The following is a 22,504-nucleotide window of genomic DNA, read 5'->3' as shown; positions in this document are numbered from 1 at the left end:
AGAGTAATTCACAGCACAGATGCCATCTTCTTCTGCAGGACAATCCAGTCCTCCCCCCTGCCTCCCAACAAACTCGGGACAACAACAAAAAATGGGCTCCCATAAAAGGACCTCCTAATACCTTACTTTTTCTTTTAAGATGAAAAATAGTTCAAATATCCTCAACATGCAAGAAGTTGGGGGAAGAAATTTCTCTTCCAGTCATTATGTATATTTTTACAAAATCTGTTATTATAGACTGGATTGGGGGGAGCAGGGGCAGAAGAAACCTGGCAGTGAATTCTAACTAATCTGCATGAAAAGACAAATCACAATGGTTGGGAGGGTGGGGGAAAAAACAATAAAAAATAAAGAAAAAGGGAAGGGGGTAAGTAAAGACAGTGTTCCTTTATATGTAATTAAGTCTGCAGGAGTCACCACCACTGAGTGGCTTCATTTACGTGAAGGAGGAGGGGGAGGGGGAGGAGGAGGATACTGGTAGGCCGTCTGCCCCATGTAACCTATCATATTGGTGGCTCCTGGAGGTTGTGCAAACTGTTGTGACATCAGTGGCTGTGGCTGCTGCCCAGAACGGCCTATCCCACTAAACTGCTGGCTAGAGCTCTGTGAACTTCTCCCGGTTGAGGTGGTGCTACTAGCACCATACGTGCCAGCACCATATTCCTGGGCTGTATAGCCACTGGTGCCATAAGCAGCTGCCCCATAGGTGCCTTGACCATAGGTGTATTGGCCTGCTTGTGCTCCAAAGGCAGAATTTGGACTTCCATAGCCACTGCCATTAGCATAACCGGCTCTATCGGTTTCACCACGATCCCGGTAGCTTGCAGAGTCTCTTCGGCCACCATCTTTGACTCCTCGTAGCCTCCGGTCACACTCATCCTGATACATCAGATTGGGATTGTTGGCTGAAGAAGTGGTCCGATATCGAGAACGACCTCCTGATGGAAAGATACAATGTATTTTTTAATGCCAAGCCTATGATCCAAACAAACAAACAAAAAAATATAAAAATAAAGGGGTAGGGTATAGGCTGGGGTTGTGGCTCTGTGGTAGAGTGCCTGCCTAGCATGTGTGAAGCTCTGGGTTTGGTCTTTAGCACCACATATAAACAAATAAATGTCTATCAATAACTTAAAAAAAAAAAAAAAAGGTCCTTGACCTTCAGCTAGGTCAGCCCCCAAGTAGGCACTTTACTGTTCTAGGCTCTTTTCTTGAGCATGACCAAGACTACAATCTTAACACAACAAACCTGGAGTTAGGAAGTCTAACTCCTAGTATATTCTGCAATAGTGGAGAGACAACCGTGTCTCAATTTCTGTAAAATCACTGACTTCAAATAGAAACTGAAAACGTAAGACGCTAAGCATTTAAGGTATTAAAAAATAGTTTAGCTTAATGATGAACATGTATCATATATTTCACAAAGATCAATTTTATATGACTACAGAAATACTGTGCTGCTAAATATATGAAAAATATATAAAAATTCAGGAAAATTACTAAGCACTCTCCTTTGTTATTAAGCAATATATTTAAAGCTTCCACAGGATTAATAAACCAAAACAGGGGCTGGGGATATAGCTAAGTTGGTAGAGTGCTTGCCTTGCATGTATGAGGCCCTGGGTTGGATCCCTAGCCCCACCACCTAAATAAATAAATAAAGAAAGAAAGAAAGAAAGATAAACCAAGACATAATAAATGTAAAAGATACCTTGGCAGTACCTGGAAAACTCCAGGACTTACCCTTACCCCCTCCTCCGCCGCCACCTCTGTGGTCCACCAGCTGCATCAGTTTTGGATTGATAGCTTGATTAGCCTCTTCCAGCACTTTGATCAGCTCTCTGGCCTGCTTTAGGTTCCCTGGGGTGAAGAAGGTATAGGCAGTACCCTTGTTGGTGCTACGGGCTGTTCTGCCAATACGATGTACATAATCCTCTGAGCTGTTTGGATAGTCATAGTTGATCACAAACTTGACATCTTCCACATCTTCCACGTCAATGGTGAGTCAGCGTGTAGGTTGACGTGGCAGGGAAAGAGAAGGTAAAGGACATGCCAACAACAGGTGGGAAGCACGAATGCAGATGACAGCAAGAGGAGAGAAGGTGCAGTTAGTAACCACTCTGAGCAGGAACAAAAAAAGACTCATCCCAACAGAGTAAAAGAAGATTAGTGATTCTTGGGACATGCATGGGATTGGCATCTTTAGTGGCTATCGAACTCTAAGGAAATCCCATCCAGCCATCAAACTCCTGCCTCATCTATAGTTGACCAATGTACTGACAGGAGCTGCACCAACTTTGGTCCTTAGACCACCAAGTTCCAGTGCCATCCTTTCCAAAACTGGAATACAGAAAGCAAGTGCTAACCACTGTTATGTTACAGGGCCAAATCACTTCTACTCTGTTGGGAGAAGCCTGGCAAAAATCTACCAACAACATAACAAACTTACCTTTGAACCAGTCACAGAGCAAAATGAAAAAAGGAGCTTCATGTGTTTTATTACTACATTTTCAAGGAGACTTAACATTTAGGTTAATTCTTTTTTGCTCTTACATTAAAAAACAAAACAAAACAAAACAACAAACTGATCAGAGCCAAAGTACACACCTAATTTCCTTTGCAAAAAAATATCCTTCCCCTTTTGAATTACCACAAGCACACATTACACTAAAATTTCACTATACTACCAAACCCAGCTTCTGTCAAATGAAGTTTTTTGCCCAACTCAAGGTTATTTCAGGCTTAGTACTTGTTTCAATGATCAAAGATCGTCTATGTGACCTGGGAAATTAAATAAATAGCCAAAGAACATGGGAAAAAAAAGAAACCTTGAGACACAAGTTTTAATATTCTCTCTACTGCTGGGAATTGGGCTGAATAATCTCCTAATGCTTACAGTATGTAAATGTTAGTGTAATGCTTTCAGCTAAATGTATTTTTTTACCTACTTAAAACAAACAAATTTAAGAATATAACAGAATCCTAATGTTTTGTGGAAAAAAAAATCTGCATTTTACAAAGAATATTCAGAAAATATCCTAGATAAAACACAGATTTTTGTGATATAAATAATGAAAAAACATTCTCTGTTTGTTACCAGACCGATGCACACTCCCTCCTCCTTTGGGAAACCGCTGCAGCCGATCCCGTCTCTTTGCCTTTTATTTTTGGCGGCCTCCTTTCGAAAACTCCGCCTTCTGACACGGGACCACTGGAGCGCGGGGAGCATGCATCAAGGGTCCGTGGCAGTGAGAAGTCCCCACACACGCTCGCTCTGTGAACTGGCTTAGATGCTTCTCTGTAGCCCCATTTGGTTGCCAAGCGCCGGAGAACCTGGGTTCGGGTAAAAATTTCAGGTCCTCCAACGCCTCCCCCAAGGTAATTGGGGGTGATTGTAGAAAAAAATAAGTAATAAAAAAAATGTAAGTTACATCCAAAGGGTCAGACTGCATCTATTGCCCAGACTGGATTAATTTCAGGGGGAAAGGGGAGATGATTTAAAAAAAAAAAAAAATCCGCTGTTGTTACAGGGCTTGTGAAGAAGGGGCATTATGTCTGTTTCTTATTACAATAAAGGCTCCTCGGTCTTTACTGACCCCTAAAGTCCTGAATCACACCAGAAAGACGAGAAGGCACTTATCACAGGGGGCAGCGTGAGTCTCAGGCTAGGGTCGTTGATGCCACAAAGAAAAAAAATTTATAGGGCAAGGGTTGGGGAGGGTGGGGGGGATTATAATCCATGACCACATCTTCAGAGCTAGGATAATGCTCCTTAGTCGCTCCCACTGAGTATAGCCCCTGGAAGCAGAGCAAGTGGAATTACTGCACGAACACACAAAAGTATGCTTTCCTAGCAGAAAGCACTGGCATTGAGGGTGGGGATGGGGTGGGGTGGGGGTTGCAGTCAACAATTCAGATCTAATACTTGGGAGTACTTCTGGAGGGGCTCAATACGGGGCAGACATGGTGCAAGTTCTTCACTAGAAAGCTTTCCTGTGTGTGCACATAGCTGGCCGAAGGCACACAGGAGCAAGCGCAGAATTTGTTTTTCTCCAGTCAAGCCTGCCCTGATGTTATTTGTGCACTGCCACAATATTATCTTGCTGCCTTTATAGAAGATGCTGTAGCAGGGTAAGAAATGGAAAAGTTAATGTTTTGGCCAGCTGCCTAAGAACCTTTGGTCTGGAAAGCCCTAGAACATGGCCTGAATCTCCAATCACTAATTGGGAGGGTCTAACGCTAGCCAACAGGCCCATCTAGAGCTGCTTCGGGCCAATGTAGATTTGCCTCGGCCATGTACTGAGGGATCTGCAGCTGATATCAAAGCTTCTGTTAAAAAACAAAACAAAATAAATTCAATACTTTTAGTTTAACAGCGTGTAGTTTAAACAAAAAGGAGAAATAAAAAAATATCCCAGTGGAAAGGGAATAGTGGTTGCCTTGAGGATGATTACTATAAAATTATGGGAATCAAAGAACTTACCTGAAGGGAACATTTAAGAGATCATCGCTCGACAGGAAGTGAAAAAAGGCCTGGTGACTCAGCTGAAAATCGCACCCCTGTCTATGAGGTAGAAGCCTTCACTTTCCAGGATCTTGTAGGACCTTGGTCAGAATTCTGCCATTTTGGTGGGTTTTCTCCCTCCTTTTGATTTTTTACAAGGCAGCAAACAAAGGGGCCCAAAACAAGCACTGATGTTGAGTAACAAGAAACAGACTCAGGTACCTTCCCTCTCCCCTCATGTGGATGAGGGGGACGGGGATGAAGAGTCTAAGTTATTCTAATGGTAGCCAATTGATTCGATTTAGAAATGCAAGGGGACATGGAGCAAATATTTTTAATTGTCTAGGCAAGATGCACAAAGAAGCTACCAGCACATAGCAAGCCTGTTTAAAAACCACATTACTGAAAGCTTTTGAGTAAAGTGCTTTCAGGCCTCCACCTCCTCTCCCAACAGGTCCAAGTTCTACCGGCACAGACCCAGACAGGACCTCAGAGGGCAGGGACAACTTTCCATCATGGCTGCAGGTCACCCCCTCTGAAGGAGGCAATGATAAGTCCAATGGACAAAAAGGCTCCATTACTTTTTTTATTCCAGTTTGACTATGTGTCCTCTTTACATTAAATAGTATTAGGGAATATGATACTTCTCACCTTACTAGACAAGGAATCAAACACCTGCCAATCGTTTTAAAATTTCCTTATAACAGAAACAATTGTTTTTAAATATAAAAGTTTTGAGTCAGACCTGTTTAGCTCAAAATGATGGGCTAAAATACCAGAGTATCTGTATATACCTTACATCATAGTGAGTTGGAAACTCCAAAAACACTTTCAAATTAAGCTCTTAACTTCTATATTATCACATCTATGATATGAGTACAGTAGTAGGAGGAGATAACTGAGTGCCCACCATTTTTTAACTTGAGTAAATTACACCAGGCAATATAGATTTAACTGAATGATACTATATTATAAGTTTGTTAAATATGATTTAGAATTGGGCCTCTATAATTTATCTATAACAGACTGATACAAGGAAAGTAATAACTGAAGAAACTAGCTTTCAATAGCTAGGTTCAATCAGGCTCCTTCTAAAAAGCCAGAAAACAGAGCAAAACCAGGAAGAAGTTAAGCTGTTCAAGTGAATGTCTCCTCTCCCTCGAACTGAATAGTCATGCCTAGGCCTTGCTGCAGACCAAAGCCTGTTTATTAGGAGCAGGAAGAGACTTTGAAAATAAAAGGAGAGGAAAAAAAACCCAAAAAACAAAAACCCAAAAAAGCAAAAACAAAAAAACAACTAAGGTTTTGAGGAAAAAACAAAAAAGACCAACAAAAAACAAAAAAAAACTGTGGGGGGAGGGAGTCACACTTATATTCTTCTCTTTTTACTAAACAGATGTTTATACAATTCTAAATTGAAATGACAAATCTTTAAACCAAAAAGATACATAAACCCTTGACACAGACACCTATCTATACAAACCTAGCCCACGGGAGGCTACATCCGTGGCAATGAGGATGGGAGCCTTTCCAGAGCGGAATTCTGCAAAAAACAAATGAAAAATCAAGTTATACAAACAAGCTAGGGGACATCTTAAAAAGCTGTGGAATGAAGAAGAAAAACCATTATTATCACCCCCCACCCCAACAAGATGTGTATAGATTGTCTGGGAACTTGAAGGTTCTACTTCAGCCTAATGAATCTTCAGCCTAATGAATCGTGAAAATACAGATGTACACCACCACACCCAGTTCTTAAATACTTACTTTTGCCACTTAGTAAAATTTTGTTGGAATTCAGCCAGGCCATGACTTCTCATGTTGTCTATGGCCAGCTGTTTTCTGTGTTACAGTGGCAGAGTTTAGCAGTGGCAACAGGGACTACCAGATGGTTGTAAAGCCAAAAACACTTACTATCTGGCCCTTTAGTTTTGAACTTACCATTAAGTACCCAATCTCGTTCTGGTTGACTCTTATCTCCATGGATACACATAGCAGGCCAACTAGCAGGAAAAAAGTGACCAATATTTTAAAAATCTTTAAAGAGGAAAGCTAAGCCTTAAAAAAAAGAAATGCTATTACATAATTTTGTTAGGGTTTGTTAGGCTGCAAAAGATGACTGACTATTCATTTAAAAAATAAATTGCATGTGGGGCATTATTAAAATACAACATTCACACCACCAGTTTAGAAATTATAAAATCCAAGGCTAATTATCTCAGTGCCATACTCACCCATCTCTACGCATCCTTCGAGTGAGGTCATCACAGCGTCTCTTTGTCTCCACAAATATTATTGTCTTATTTTCCTTTTCAGCCATTATTTCCTCCATTAGTTGAATCAACCTGAAAAAAAAAAGACCAACACTACTGTCATCATGCAGCTTGAAAGGCCTCCCCACATACTATGCAGATCTCTGCAATATTAACTCCCCAAACTACAGCACTTTCTTTTCACATCACAGTAAAAATTCTTTAACCACAATGCTCCAATAAATGACACAAAAGATGAATTAGTAGAAAGCAAAAAAAAAAAAAGTTAGTTTCTCTTTCTTTTTGGTACCGGAGACTGAACCCAGGGGCACTTTTTCCACTGAGCTACATCCCCAATCCTTTTTGAGACAGGGTTTCACTAAGGTGAGATGAGGCTGGCCTTGAACTTGCAATCCCCCTGCCTCAGCCTCCTGGGATTATAGGCATACACCACCATGCCTGGCTAAAAAATTTTAGATTCACTTTTAATTTTGGATCATTATGAGCATTATCATCAGTGTTATTAAAACAGACAGTAACATCTCTTTCATACTTGTGGTCTTTTTCACTTTCCATGCAGACATCCACAATCTGAAGGATGTTGTGGTTGGCACTCAACTCGAGATTGCCCACATTGATCTGAGTGTAATCACGAAGAAAATCCTCTGCAAGCTGTCTCACTTCTTTTGGCCAGGTGGCACTCCACATCAGTGTCTGCCTATCAGGCTATCAGGAAAGGAAAGGCTTTCTTTTAGGCTAACGAACTGTAACAATAGTCAAAGAATATAAAGATAGTGAAAGATCAGTTTTACACACCCTGATTTGGTCAACAATTTTACGAATCTGGGGTTCAAAGCCCATATCAAGCATTCTATCAGCCTCATCCAGCACAAGATAAGTACATCGGCGAAGATTTGTCTTTCCTGACTCCAGGAAATCTATCAGGCGCCCAGGAGTAGCTATGCAGATCTCAACACCTGCAAAACAAAAAAGATCTAGTTCATTAAGAATTCTTGCATAACCATTAAATCTTACAAAGTTAAGACTTTCCAGCTGTGGTGCAATTCCTCTCCCAAAATAGCTAATAAACGGGAGGATTTCTAAGTTCCTAAAATACTGATTTTTTCCCACAACATCGTACTCCTTTCTTCTATATCATTCACAGAAATTGGTAAAGTAAGATAAACTAATATTCCTGATAATTTTTTAAATTACCTCTTTCCAAGTCTCGAATCTGGGGACCTTTAGGAGCACCTCCATAAATGCAAGTACTCTTCAATCTAGAACACTTGCCATAGTCATCAGCCACCTGCTGTACTTGCTGAGCAAGCTCTCTGGTAGGAGCCAGAACCAGACACTGAAATAGGCAAAAAACCCACTTGAGACATTGCAGGGTAAGAAAACAATAACAATAAAAACCCATAAATAACTGTGAAATACAATAAAATATCTCTTCCATTACTATCTAATACTTTTCAAATCATGTGACGGAGTTCGTGGTCAACAGAGAAGTAGAAGGGTACCATGGGGTGAGGGAAAAATGATTATAATCCACTATTTAGTATGTGGAATGACACTGGTAGCATTCTCACCTGCCTTTGATGCATTATAATTCATTACAGTTTATATGTACCACTTAAATGGATTTACGAATTTTATTACCTAGTTTTAACTATACAACTCTTGTAAAACAAGCAAACAGTTTTAAAAATATCCTGCAACATAAATGGATTAAATATTAGCAAGAAATACAAATGAATTAAAAAAAAAAAAAAAAAAAAAAGCCAGAGCCAACACTGCTCATTTAAGCTCTCTTCACTGGGTACATAAGCAAAAACAACAGTTCATGTAAGCTGCCAGAATCACATGAAATCTGGCCCAAATAATACCAAATCAAGACTCTTGAAACATGTACTATACAAACTGTGAGCAACTAGTAATCCTTCTCTATGTATTGATCCACTCATATCAGCTAGTGATAAAAGAACAATCTCTATAGAATACACTATGTTATATAAAGCAAAGCAATATATCATTTTTATATTTTGAAACATCCTCAAGAATATACACACTCATTTAAAATACATGTGGCTAGTACACACACACACACAAAATCCCAACCTGATTTTAAGAACCACACAGCAGGGAACCCATCTCACATATTTTCTATATTTCTCACAGCATCACTGAGCAACTAAGAACTGTGGTAATACCACTTTCAGATATGGAGAGTGGAATTAAGAACAAAATCAGATAACATGTATAAAGCATAAAACTTAAAATACAATAATTATAGTTTTTATTAAAATTATAAACACACTGAAACACTTACAATCGGGCCATCTCCCCTTTCCAAGTACGGCTGGTGGTTAATATGAACAATTGCAGGCAACAAATACTGGGGAGAACAAGAATCTTATATTAAAAACAAGCCGCCATCTTTTCATCTTTTTTTGGTGGGGTGCTGGGGATTGAACCCAGGGCTTTGTGCATGTGAGACATGCACTCTACCAAGTGAGCTACACTCCCAACCCCAAAACAAGCCATTATCTTAATACTTCTGTGTTCATGCTAATGTAAATTTTAAAAACACTTCCACACATTTAACAGCTAAAATATTACCTACACTAATTACATTTTAATGAAGAATTGAAAGTATATGTGCCAGGGCTGGGGTTGTGGTTCAGCGGTAGAGTTTTCGCTAGCACGTGTGAGGCCCTGGGTTCAGTCTTCAGCACCACATAAAATTAAATACATAAAGGTATTATAGTTGTGCCCAACTATAACTAAAAATTAAATATTTTTAAAAGTATATGTAAATTAGGATACTAAAATAATTACCACTTGCTGGTACATACCGCCAATGTCTTTCCAGAGCCAGTCTGAGCAATGCCCACCATATCCCGCCCACTAAGAGCCAATGGAAATCCCTGGCACTGAATTGGAGTTGGTTCTGTGAAGTGTTGATCCATCAATACATCCATTACATATTCTGTAAGAGAATAAACATGTCATTGTTTTTAAATAAAACTAAGAATGCAGACAAAATAGGCTTTAAAAACTTATTAGGGCTGAGGGTGGTGGTGCATGCCTGTAATCCCAGTGGCCTTAGCAAGGGTGAGGTGCTAAGCAATTCAGTGAGACCCTGACTACAAATAAAATACAAAATAAGTCTGGGGATGTGACTCAGTGGTCAAGTGACCCTGAGTTCAGTCCCCAGTAACCATAACAATAACCACAAAAACCACAAAACAAACAAAAACTTATTAGGCTTTTAAGATTTACCCATGGGGCTGGGGATGTGGCTAAAGCGGTAGCGCGCTCGCCTGGCATGCGTGCGGCCCGGGTTCAATCCTCAGCACCACATATAAACAAAGATGCTGTGTCCGCCAAAAACTAAAAAATAAATATTAAAAAATTCTCTCTCTTAAAAGAAAAAAAAAAAGATTTACCCAGCTTTACATCTAATAAATTTATTATTAAAAAAAAAAAAAATCAAAAAAACCTAAAACTCTGCCCTGAAGTTCACTGCTATCTTCGAAAACCACTATCCTAAAGCATCTAACATCATGGGCAGTCCTTTTTTGGGAGCCAAATTTATATTAACTCCAGTTAGAAAGCAACTTTATTCTGCTTTGTAATACACAGAGGTAAAAACCCCAGGGGAAGACAGGAAAAAAAACCTTTTCTCAGCCTGAACTGAAATACAAAAGAGCATGAAAAATTTTTCCTTATGTAACAAGAGATTTGCTTTGAGCAGGTTTACATATTTTTGGAGCCATAACATGGAATAAATTATTACCTTCATGAAAGGCTTTATACATATTTTTTCAACAACATCCGGAGCCAATGTCAAAACCTTTAAATAGCCTAATGTTCATGTTTACTATACAACCCATAATTAAGATTCTGAATTAAAAAACACTTACGTGGGAAGTTAGCGTGATGGAAGGCAAAGACAGGTTTAGGACAAACATCTCCTCCTCTCACTGTGATCTCTTTCTTTCGGCGTAGCTCATCAACCTCATACTAAGAAAGAAATGAATTCTAGTTAGTATAAATTATTCTCAACAATTCAAAACTTTGTTACAATCCAGCTGACAATTACCTCCCAATTCACACTAACAAAACTAAATATATGTTTTCATTACTTCAACTTTATAAGTTAATGATACAGGTGAACAAGGGTTCCATTTTACATAGGAGAAAACATACTCAGAATGAACGACATGTGCCTAAGGTCAAAATTAGGAAAAAGGAGAAAATGTGAAATCTGGCCCAAGTGCTCTTTTCATTACTTTTCCCCATTAACAAAAAGCCATTTCAAGGGTAGAATCTAAAATAATTATTATAATGAAATTAAAAGTAGAGTATACACTGCCAATTTATTTTTTAAAAATGTATTTCATTGTTGAAAAGACCTGACCTAGCATAAAACAGTTAAAATCACGTATGACAAATAGGTTGGGAAACAATCAATAAATGAGAACCAAGGAATATATTATGTGCTTATTTAAACTGGTCCCTATCCTGAGTATCCAGTCTTAATACACTAGAATAAAATATAACACAGCAATAGCAGTACACAAGTACACTCCAGCCAGTATGTCTACTTTTATTTGTATAAGATAAAAAACCCACACACACTCGCTCACTTACTGGAGTCAGTCTTGCCACTTCTGGATGTTCCACATAAAAATTCTTCTCAAATTTGGGGAGCTCACTCAAATCCCACTTCTTTTTACGTAAACGCTCCCCAGGATTACCAAATTTCTTTGGGGGAAGGCCACCACCACCTCTTGCTCCAAATCTAGAAACATAAAGAAATTTTTTTAGTCCATTAGTCTTTTTAAAAAATTCTTTTTTCAGTGCTGGGGGTTGAACCCAGGGCCTTGCACATGCTAGTAAGGCAAGTGCTCTACCACTAAGCTACACAGTGCAGTCTTTGGTTCATTAATATTTTAACTTAAAGTGATGCAAGCACTCTACTGCTGAGCCACAACCCCAGCCCCAAGTGATATATCTTATATGCCATAAAAATGCCCACAACGTTGACACTATAGTTTCCCACCCCAACCCCAAATAATTTTATACATGAATCTGAAGATAGAGAAGATTTTTTAAAACTTCCTTTACTACCCATCAACACTATTATAAATATGATAAAAATCAGAAAAAAATCATACTGCTATATTTAAAGAACTATACCACAGGGATTACAACACATTCTGGCATGAGACAAGATTTGAATTTTAATCCCCCCGCCCTTGCAAGGTGCTGGGGTTTGAACCAAGGGCCTTGTGCATGTGAGGCAAGCATTCTACCAACTGGGCTACATCTCCAGCCCTAATTCTGCTTCTTAATGTTTGATCTAGAGCAAATTATTTACTTCTCTACGCCTCAATGTCCTATATAGAGCAGAAAGAGAAGTACCACCAACTGTGTAAGCTGTGAAGATGGCATGTGTAAAGTACTTAAACAGTACTCACCAGAGCAAGCACTTAGTTGCATTAATATATTCAACAAATAGTTGGTGCCAGATACATTACAATGCCCAACTCCATGTAATAGAAGACATTAGTTTAAGCTTTAAATTAAGGACAAGACTGCAGTCAGGGAGGACAGAGGTTGTAGCTTAGTGGTAGATTGCTTGCCTAGCATGGGTGAGGCACCTGAGCACCACTAAAAATAAAAAAATAAAAATAAAGGCACTGTCTCCATCTACAAAAAGATTGTGGTCAGAGAGAAAAAACACAAAAAAATCAACCAAATCTCCAAATCTTAGAACAGATTCTTGGACCCCTCCTCTCTTCCATGACTAGTACTTTTCATTTCCTTTTCTGAAAAGGCCTATGGGACCTAAGCAGAGTAGTAAGACAGTCTTTACCTGAAACTGAAATTCAGTTTATGGTAACATCCAAAGGAATCAAATTTATGAGCTTTCCCTCCTCCTGTTTCCATCTTTACTCATCTCCCAACCCTGAGCAAACAGTACTATTAGTTGACAGAAGAAACCTTCAATAAACCTTTTTAAAGTGTTTTTTTTTTTCTTTTCGCACCCCCCCCCCTACTGGGTTGAACTATGGGGTGCTCTAAAACCAAGCTACATCCCCAGCCCTTTTAAAAATTTGAAGCAGGGTCTAAGTTGCCCAGGCTGACCTACAACTTGTGATCCTCCTATTTCAGCCTCCCAGCACCAGCCTTCATAAAGGTTTTTAAATTTAACAAATCACATAAAAACAATCTCCCGTTATATATCTTTTAAAATAAGAAAGCTAAATAATATAAACATGGCTACTAGCTAAACCTAAAATATATTAGAAGCTTCTTTTCCTAGAAGAATCCTAACACTAAGAAGGCCTTCATTTCCCTAAATTGATATACATTAAGTATAACACTGTATTGAATCTAATTTGTTGCTTCTACTCTCACTTATATCATCTTGCAGAATTTTCAGCAATAGCTATTTTAAGAAGCTTCAATTTCCTATAATTCAAACTATTAGAAATCTTTAGCTTTGAGAATAACTAGTTATTTCCATTTCTGGCAGGAAATTTTATTGGGATCACTAGGTATCTCAATGGACAGAACCTGGCTAATTTCATTTATATTGCTGCTTAACAGGTAAGGAGAAATCGGGAAACAAAAGAGGAGAAGCTTCACATGCGGGGGTTCTGGGTTCGATCCTTAGCATCACATAAAAATAAAATACAGACAGTGTGTTCAATTACAAATAAAACAAAATATTATTTAAAAAAAGAATACATGTAGCTGCTGAGGATACAGCTCAGGAAGAGCAATTGCTTAGCAAGCATGAGGTCCAAAGTTCAATCTCCATCACCACACATGCAGAGAGAAAAAAGAATACATACAGAGTAACTTACTCTTACACAAAGAGTACACTACACTATCTTTAATATGCTCTCAGACTAAGGCTTAATACCTAGGTTGGATACCACCCCCACTTGCAAATGAAACAGGTACTATTTCAAGAAATATAACCTAACTGCACCACCACACACATTTCTAATCACAGGTACTTGAAGGCCGGGACAGGAGGAACCTAAGTTTAAGGTCAGCCAAAGCAACTTAAAAGGGCTGGAGGGTCTAGCTCAGTGGTAAAGCACTTGCCTAGCATAGATGAGGCCCTGGTTCACCCCCAGCACTGGGGCAGTGGGGGAATATAAAATCAAGTTTTTAGATTATTAGTCTTGCAAAGAAGAAAATAAAAATTCTAAAACCCAATTTCTAGCGATTGTCAGCCTACTTCACATCCACTGTTTCTGCTGTATTCCAGTGTTTGTTATCCAAACCTTAAGCAAATTATCCAGGAGAAAACAAAACTACTCTTTTTTGGAGAATTTTTAATATTTATCTTTATTTTTTTTAAGTTTTCGGCAGACACAACATCTTTGTTTGTATGTGGTGCTGAGGATCGAACCCGGGCCACACGCATGCCAGGCGAGTGCACTACTGCTTGAGCCACATCCCCAGCCCCCAAACAAAACTTCTTTAAAAATTCAAATATGGTGATCAAACTCTTGGTTTTCACAGACTAGGCAAGCGCTCTACCACTGGGCTATGTACCCAGACCTCCTTTTTGGCTTGTTCTAAAAGGACCACTTGCATTTTTCTTTTCTAGCTGGTTTATTATTCAAAACACATGACTCTATACTAAATATATAATTCGAAGTTTAAAGTTATTAGAAAATATGCCATCTCCTCAATAATGCTGACCCCCAAATTCAAGGCAGTCTTTTACCCCATCGAGGTCTTGAGCATCTCCATGCCACCCATCACACGTACCCATATCCTACTCTCGGATATACTACAATATTCAGTAAATATTTTTATCAAGTAAGTAGCAGTAATGATTAAATGGTTTATTTGGCTATGAAAAAATTCAGCTCTTAAAACTTCAACATTCTTTTATCAACATACAAATCACACCTGTTTAAATGTGCAATCTTTTTTGGACCATTCACATGCTGATCTCATCCATCCCCTTTTCAAACAAACAAACAAAAATTTAACAATTTTTGTTAAAAACTGCACAATAATTCAGCTCTGTAACATTTAGTGAAGAATGAAAACAATAGCAATTCAAATTATAAAGGAAAATTCAGGCAAAGCAGAGTTAGGGCATTGGACTTATGAAGAATGCTGTCTTGTTTGAGGCTTTTTAAAAAAAGCTTTTGTTTTTTAAATGTCATCTAATACTCAACAACCCAGTATGGGATAAAATAGGAACCAGAAACTTTCTTTTTTCAAATAATTTTATTGTTAAAGTATAAATATGGTGAAAGGAAATGTTAAACCAAACACCCATGGTAAGTACATAGAACATTACCAGTATTTTGGTATTCTCCATGTGCCTATTCTTAGCTTAAACCCCCCACCATAACCACTGCTTTGAATTCTGTTACCTCTCCCTTGTGTTTTCTTTAAGCAGTACTGGGGATAGAACCCAGAGTGTCATATATGCTAGGCAAGCATAAACCACCCCTACCCCCACCCCAGCCTGGTTGAGACAGCTCAGGCTAGCCTTTAACTTTCAATCCTCCTGCCTCAGCATTATAAGCATGCAACACTGGGCCCAGCTTACCCCCCTGGTTTTTATATCACATTTATATACCCTTAAACTTGTCTTACTACAATTTGGCTCTTAGCTCAACATGTTTGTGAGTCATCCAAGATGAACAAAGTTTTTTTCTTTTCCACTACTATATTGTATTCAAATATGAACACCCACAATTTATCCAGACATTTGTTTCCAATATCCTTGTGTCAGGAACAATATTGGTAAAAAGCATTTTTGTACATGGATCTTGGGGCACATGTGGGAGGACTTCTCTAGGTCTTATGTACTGAGAATAAAGCTTAGAGAGGGTCCCTTTTCAATTTTCCCAGATGTTTTCTTAGTGGTGGTATTGAAGTCCACTTCTGAACTTGGCTAAACATGGAGCTCTCCCGTTCAAATCAGGCACTAAGATCAAATATTTTCCCAACAATATATAAAATGAAATGATTTTTATTTGGCCTAAGTGATAACTGTGAAGTCCCTGAGACTAAGTAAGGCTGATAGTTGGGCCTCTGAACCAAAGACAAAATGTTTGAAAAGAATATCATTAACCGAAGAGTTACTGCAGCAAGACAAATGCGCCACCCACATTCTCTTAATTTCTGAGAACACAACAAAATGAAGGCATTACTGCTGCCTTCAGATGAAGAAATAGAGGGCCACAAAAGGATCCTGCCCAAAGTCACACTGCTCTTTAACCAGAAATGTCACTTTTATAAATAAAAAGATGACTGTGCAAATACCTGTATCCCTTAAGCAACATGGTCGTTTTGTAAACTAAAAGACTTAAATCTCTGGATCTGAGAGGACTTCAGGTTTAGTCCCAAGTTGAAGTCCAACTATGTTGTTAACTATGGCATTACAACATCAAAAACTTCCTTTTAGGCCGAGAAGTTGATGTTGCAGTACAATTAAGAGGGAAAAAGAAAAAGATGGGATCACAGGCACACTAAAAAATTAAAAGTACAAAACCGCCACCCCAACCCCTCTCTTCAAACACAATCATTTGGATGCCAACTAAGTCCACTCCTTTACATCCCAACGTGCCTCCTCGCGGTTAAAACCTGTGTTATAAAACCAGAGGTGGGGCCGCGGGTGCAGCCCGGGGTGGAGCGCCTGCCGGGCCTGCACGAGACCCTGGGTGCAAAAATAAATAAATAAAATAACAAAGGGGGGAAAAGAGTCTCTTTTCAGACTCTGGTGCCATTAGACGCCGGGCTTGCCCTCGGCAGACCGAGAACACCCACCGCGTTCCTTCCAGGTGAGGCCGCGGCCTGCGGATCAAATGACTCCGCGCGATGGCCGGGTCCCGAGGCCGGGAAGCGGGCGAGGCCAGCGGGGCTGCGGCGCCCCTCCCGCTCGCTCCCCAGGGCGGGGCCGAGCCTCCCAGACGGGCTCCCGCAAGGAGACGCTCCGTGAGGCCGAGCCGCCGACCCCGGGACCCCGCGGCGAGGCCTGCACTCAGGGCCGCCGCCGCCGCCGCGGAGCCTTGTTCCCCCCGCCCCGCGCGCACGGCCTGGCCTTCCGCGCCCCCGCGGTCCCCTTACCCTCCGCGGTCCCGGTCCCGGTCCCGGTCGCCAAAGCCGCCTCCGCGCATGGTCCCAAATGGGTAAAGATCTGGGAGCGGGGCACGAATGGCCGGGCTCGGGAGGGCCTGCGGCTCCGGTCTGGTCACGACCGATGGCGGCGGCGCCTCCGCTGTTGGGGCGGCGGCAGGCGCGGCGCTCTCTCGCTCCGACGCGCTGTCTCCCGTCGCAGACGCCACCGTCGCCGCCTCTCTCGTCGGAGACGGGAGCAAAACACAGAGAATCGGGGTTATAAAAACGGTGGGTAGGTTTGGCTACGCTCAAACCCGGCAGTGCCGCGGTTCAGGCGTCTCCTTCCTTCCCAGCGACTGCACAAAATGGCGGCCGCCGCTGAGACTGCTCCAACTTAACGCTACGTACGTCGGAGATGATACGTAAACAGCGTCTCGGAATCGCCCGAGGGGGTCCGCGGGGTGCTACGGCGATTCTTGGAAGCGTTTTGCGTCAGTTGCGGAAATGGGCGCTTTTTGCGGTCGGGCTAAGAAAAACAGAGTACGGAGAGGGCGTAGAGCTCTTGCGCCAACTGAACCCGAACGTGGAGTGGGATGGGGGAAGAGCCTCCGGCACGACGTAACATTCTGTACGTCGTTACCCGGCCCACTACTGCGAAGATGCGCAGTATGCGTAGCGCATTCTGTTTAGAGAATAGAGGATTTTGCCGAGTTCCGACCGCGGGACGAACTTGAGGCCTGCTTGTGCGGGCTGCCGAGCAGAGACAATAACTGTCTTCCATGTTGTAGTCAAAGTTTCAGGGTCTGCAGTGCCAGAAGCCAGCAGGATCTTCGGGTCCCTGGCCGGCCCTCCTAGTGGCCCTGGCGGCCCTGGGCCGCGCCGCCCTGGGCCGGCCGAGCCTGGCCGCGCGCCCCGGCGCCATTTCCTTTCAGTTGCCCCTCTCCCGCCGCCGTCGGCGCCATAATGGATGCACCGGATGCCTTTCTTCGGCGAGTTGGGCAGGCGGCGACGTCCCGGTAGCTTCGGGCGCTCTGTGCTTCCCTTGGTGCGCGCCGAGCTGCCTGTTCTGCAGCGAACGATGTCACCGTCCCCGCCGAGCACAGCCGACGTGCTAACCGAAGCCCGGCCTGCCTGGGGCCTCCTCGGCGGTCCCCTCTGGCCGGCTTCCGCGCCGCCGGGCCCGGAGACCTGCGCGCCTCAGTTCACCCATCTCTACCGATGGGTGAAGGGGGTCGTGAGACCCGCCGTCCTGAGTGCCTCCCACCCTGTTCGAAAAGGAGAGGAGCTTCACGAGAGGCCACTCGGATGTCGCTGGAGCCAGACAGCGGCAATCGTGGACCCGCGGAAAAAGTGTTGAGTGGCCCAACGACCAGGCGCTGTGCTAGGCGAGGCACCCCATAACCAGCGAGCTCTGCACCCAGTTTGCCCTGGAGGGGTTGTCGGGGGGGGGCATTTATTTCAGGCAGTTGCTTAAAAAAAAAAAAGGGGGGGAAAGGGATAGAGTGCACACGTTCTGTGAAGAAGTACACCTAGGGCAGTCAGGCCTCTGGATCCAGGGACACTTAGGCTCAGACCTGAAATGAAGGAGCTGGCCACGCTGTCAGGAAAGAATAAGGGCAAAGCCCCAGAGGCAGGGGGTGAGTAGAGCAGAGCAAGGGGAAAAGACAGAAGAGGGCTGCCTTATGGGCTTGTGGGCCACTCTGAACAACTTGCCTTTTGAATAAGGTGGAAACTCCTGGAAGGTTTTAGGCAGTAACAAAGAACATCCCCTATGACTGCAATATAGAGAATGAATTAAGGATTGACTAGAAGGCAAGGGCATTCATGAATCCAGACAAGAAGTGGGGGCTTGGTGCGGGTATATAGTGATGGGCTAGGGGGAAGTTATTTGTAAGAGTGAAGCCAGTGATTTACTGCTGGGTGGAGTGGAAAAAAGAAGAGACAAGGGTGATGAAGACTTAAGTGCCCCCGTGAGTGTGATAGGCAGAGGGATTTCTGTGGACTGGTTTGCCTACTCTTCATTATATATTTCATAATTAACCTTGAGGCTTTCTATGTAACAATAAGTGATTTAGAAAGTCAGGTTGGCCCACTGAAGCCCTCCCTGTATTTTACCGCTGGGGAATAATTCATATTTTGGTCCTAGATCAGGTCCCTTCTTACAGTATCTCAGCTTTCTTGTCCTCATAAAACATCAAAATAGATAATATATATTTGTCATTATTTAATTATTCTCACCTTCCAAACAAAGTGTGTAGTCTTCTTCTGGTAGACAATTTTTTTTTTAATACAAAAGGAATCCAGAGACTTATTTCACATTCTTTATGTATCTCTTTTCATTCCAAAGATGGTTGAAGTTTATTGTTTTTTCTAAATATGGAGAAAGTGTTTATTAGGTATGGGAAATGACAAACCCCAAAAGTAGTGAGACCTGGGGAAAGAGGAGTGAGAAGGAAAGCCACGAATTGAGAGCATTAATCCTTTCCCAATGTATTCTTTCCCCGGTGATAAAACAAACCCTGAGGAAGAGGTTTCCATGGAACCTGGAAAGCATCTATGGGAAGAGACTGAAGAATTTAACCCTCTGTAAACAGATTCTTCCCAGATACCAGCACTGACTCCAGGCCCTCCATCAGATCCAGTTCAATAAATTCCAGAAACTGATCACTGACCCTAGACTCCCTCTCATTTCGCCCCATAAAACAGACCCTTAGTTCCCAGGCACTAAAACTGACCCCTTCGCTGATTGATAGAACTAACTGCAAATCCCTGGGTTCACAAAGAAGATTGATGTGCTTCCTAGACCACCTCTCAGAATAACCTATACAAGCCCAGATCCTTCCTTTATTTGGGGGCTCATTTTCCTCCAGGAAAGTGGGTCCCACCGTGGCATCATTTGTCCCTGAATCCCCTTCTCCAGTGTGAAACTTTGTTCCTGGATAAAGCTGATTTGTGAAGTTTTCCTTTGTCCTGGTCTTGATGCGCTAACAGTGTTTCCTTAGGAAAGGAGGTGGGAGAACCGGGGAGTCTCAATAATGTAATGACCAAAGTTGTTGGCTCCTGCCTCAGCCTCTCAAGTCGTGCCTGGATCCCTGCAAGATTTTTTTTTTATATTTCTTTTTTAGTTTTCAGTGGACACAATATCTTTATTTAATTTTTATGTGGTGCTGAGGATTGAACCCAGCGCCACGCACAAGCCAGGAGAGCGTGCTACCACTTGAGCCACATCCCCAGCCCCCTGCAAGATTTTGACATTTTGCTATGGACAATTGGGATGGACAATTTCTTAGGACAGGGTGCTGTCCTAGGCATCATAAGATGTTTAGCGGCATTCCTGGCCTCCACCCACTAGGTGCCAGTGGAATCTTCCTCCTCTCCCAAGTCATGATGACAAGACATTGGCCCTCTCTGGGATCACACTGAGAACCACTCAAATTGAGAACCAGTGCCTTGGGTCACTTTGCTGCCCAACCTCCCTTAGAACCGATTTTGTTCTTTTGATCATATTTTTCTCCAAATGTTGTTTGCCTTCTGAAGACTGCCAATACCACTGCTATTATTTAAATAGTTTCTATTTTATTCTAATAGAATGATTCCTTCTATTTAGATTTTAAAGCCAGAGCTTTTGTTTTTAAGCTATTTTTACTGTGAACCATCAAAATTTTGTACAGTCTATGCAGTTTGTGCAGCTCTACAATCTCATAGTTGAAAGGAAAGTGACCACGACACTCCAGTGACCAAAAGATCTTTATTGCGGCAGTGTCTGATTAACAGGGAAGGAAGAGAAAAAGAAAGAAGAAAGAGCAGGGAAAGAGAGAAGAAAGGGGGGGTGAGAGAGGAGAGAGTGACAGAGCAAGCCAAAGCATGAGAGAGAGGGCCCGGCAGGAGTTTTTATAGCCAATATCTAATGGGTCTTTGGGTCTGCAAGCTGCCTTGTTGGTGTGCAGTGATTGGAACATACTGTCATTGCTAAGGGTGTCATCTTCTGCCCTTAGGCAGACTGGGCAGGGGCTAGAAGTGGGTTTCTATTGCACCAGATGGGTGGGGGGCTGAGTTCAGACTTGAGGCAAACAAGCGATCAGGAGCCAGACGGGTGAGGCTCGGAGTGTTCAGCCCAACTTGCAGCTAACATTCATTCAGCCTGCTTCGCAACTAATGAGAGTCAGTATCTCACTGAAATGTGGGATATGGTGCCTCTGTTTCTTCCCTGTGGGCCCTTGTTGGTTCTCTGTTGGTTGTACTTGAGATACAGGAGGTTGAGAATACTGACATACTTGGGTCAAAAAGGCACCCTAAAGCAGAGGCCATCAAACAAGGGGCATGTAGGAACAGAGAGCCTTCAGAAATCTTGTTTCTAGAACTCGAACTTTCTCTATGGTACTAGGAGTAGAACCCTAGTACCTCACCCGTGCTAGGCCGGTGTTCCAGGTCCCCAGCCCTAGAGCTTGGACTTTCATACATACTCTTTTCTGAAATTGTTATGACTCAGAAAATTGTTCACAGTAGCACCCTCCCACTTTACAAAAGAAAAAAGTACTTTTTTCTACTCAAAATCTCACTTTTGGGTTTGTCATGGGTATAACAATCTCCAAAGGGCCAGATAGAGAGACAAAGACATCATATTGATGGGGGAAAGTGAATGATTCCATGTAGTTAGTGATATGCTTTTGTAATCAAGTATTCCAGTTCTTTGTTCCCAACAAAATGGAAGGAGAGCCATGTGGAATTTTCAGCAGATAGATAAAAAATAACTTAGAATACTGGATTTTGGACATATAAATTGGAAAATTAGTGAATCGAGTGACATTACTACAAGAACTCTTTCCAATCCCACTTATTAAATTATTTGATCAATATTTCTTACACATCTATAGAAATGGAAGGAAAAAGTAGTCAAAAGTATGTATTCTGTGGACACAGAACCTATTATTTCCTAATTTTCCTTTATTATAAGAATGGCATTTCCAATAAAAATGTTCTAAGCCCAGTGCTGTGACACATGCCTGTAATCCCAGCCACTCAGGAGGCTGAGGCAGGAGGCAAGTTCCAGGCCAGCCTGGGCAGGTTAGCAAGACCCTGTCTCAAAAAATAAAAGGGACTCAAGTAAAGTGGGACACTTTGCTTGGTGGTAAAGTGTCCTCTCTTGCTTCAGAACTTTCTGTGGTGGGCTGGGTTTGTGGCTCAGTGGTGGAGTGCTCGCCTAGCATGCATGAGGCACTGAGTTCGATCTTAGCACTACGTATAAAGTCCATCAACACTATTTAAAAAAAAAAAAAAAACAACTTTCTGTGGCCCTATGACCTGCAAATTCAGCTTTGATAAATTCCATAGTCTGACATTCAAGGCCTTCCAAAATCTGGCCCAACCTCTCACACTCCATGCTTCAATAAGTCTCCTCTCTTCTCTACTCCTCACCCACATTTTAAAATTTTGCCAACCTCTGTAATTTTTGGTTAGTCCCTCTCAATGCATATTTGTAGATAGAGGTGTAGCTCAGAAGAAAAGCATTGGGCTGACACATGTGAAGTCCTGAGTTTGATCACTAGAACCTCCACCACCAAGAAAAAAAAAAGATGGATTAAAAAAGTGATTTTCTGTCCTTTGACACTGAGAGGCATTAATAACTTCC

The 22,504-nt window shown here is 41.9% G+C and overlaps 1 protein-coding gene across 2 annotated transcripts; it reads right to left on the bottom strand.

Moving 5' to 3' along the window:
- Positions 1-368: 368 nt before the first annotated feature.
- On the bottom strand, positions 369-17,283 carry Ddx17 (DEAD-box helicase 17). Of its 2 annotated transcripts, none has more exons than XM_005322253.5 (13): positions 16,885-17,283; positions 11,416-11,566; positions 10,686-10,785; positions 9,615-9,748; positions 9,089-9,154; positions 7,972-8,113; positions 7,573-7,733; positions 7,310-7,482; positions 6,739-6,849; positions 6,446-6,507; positions 5,988-6,047; positions 1,744-1,986; positions 369-938 (listed from the first exon to the last, which is right to left on the bottom strand). In XM_005322253.5, the coding sequence occupies exons 1-13, from the start codon at positions 16,932-16,934 to the stop codon at positions 433-435; spliced, it is 1,959 nt and encodes a 652-aa protein (XP_005322310.2). In that variant the 5' UTR covers positions 16,935-17,283; the 3' UTR covers positions 369-432. The 2 variants fall into 2 exon arrangements, with proteins under 2 accessions (XP_005322310.2, XP_005322311.2); XM_005322254.5 differs by having other exon boundaries at positions 1,750-1,986; positions 16,885-17,281.
- Between the last annotated feature and the right edge of the window lie 5,221 nt (positions 17,284-22,504).

This window comes from Ictidomys tridecemlineatus, chromosome 6 (genome assembly GCF_052094955.1).
Source record: "Ictidomys tridecemlineatus isolate mIctTri1 chromosome 6, mIctTri1.hap1, whole genome shotgun sequence".
NCBI classification, from domain to species: Eukaryota; Metazoa; Chordata; class Mammalia; order Rodentia; family Sciuridae; genus Ictidomys; species Ictidomys tridecemlineatus.
This window is presented reverse-complemented; position numbering and strand designations above follow the sequence as displayed.

Bases quoted from the DNA above. Each gene is read 5' to 3' on its own strand.
- Ddx17 (XM_005322253.5), bottom strand. From the start codon at position 16,934: ATGCGCGGAGGCGGCTTTGGCGACCGGGACCGGGACCGGGACCGCGGA. The intron at 10,786-11,415 runs GTAAGTGAGCGA...TTTCTTTCTTAG, and splicing joins AAGTGGCAAGACTGACTCCA to TATGAGGTTGATGAGCTACG. The intron at 6,508-6,738 runs GTGAGTATGGCA...TTTTCCTGCTAG, and splicing joins CGAAGGATGCGTAGAGATGG to TTGGCCTGCTATGTGTATCC.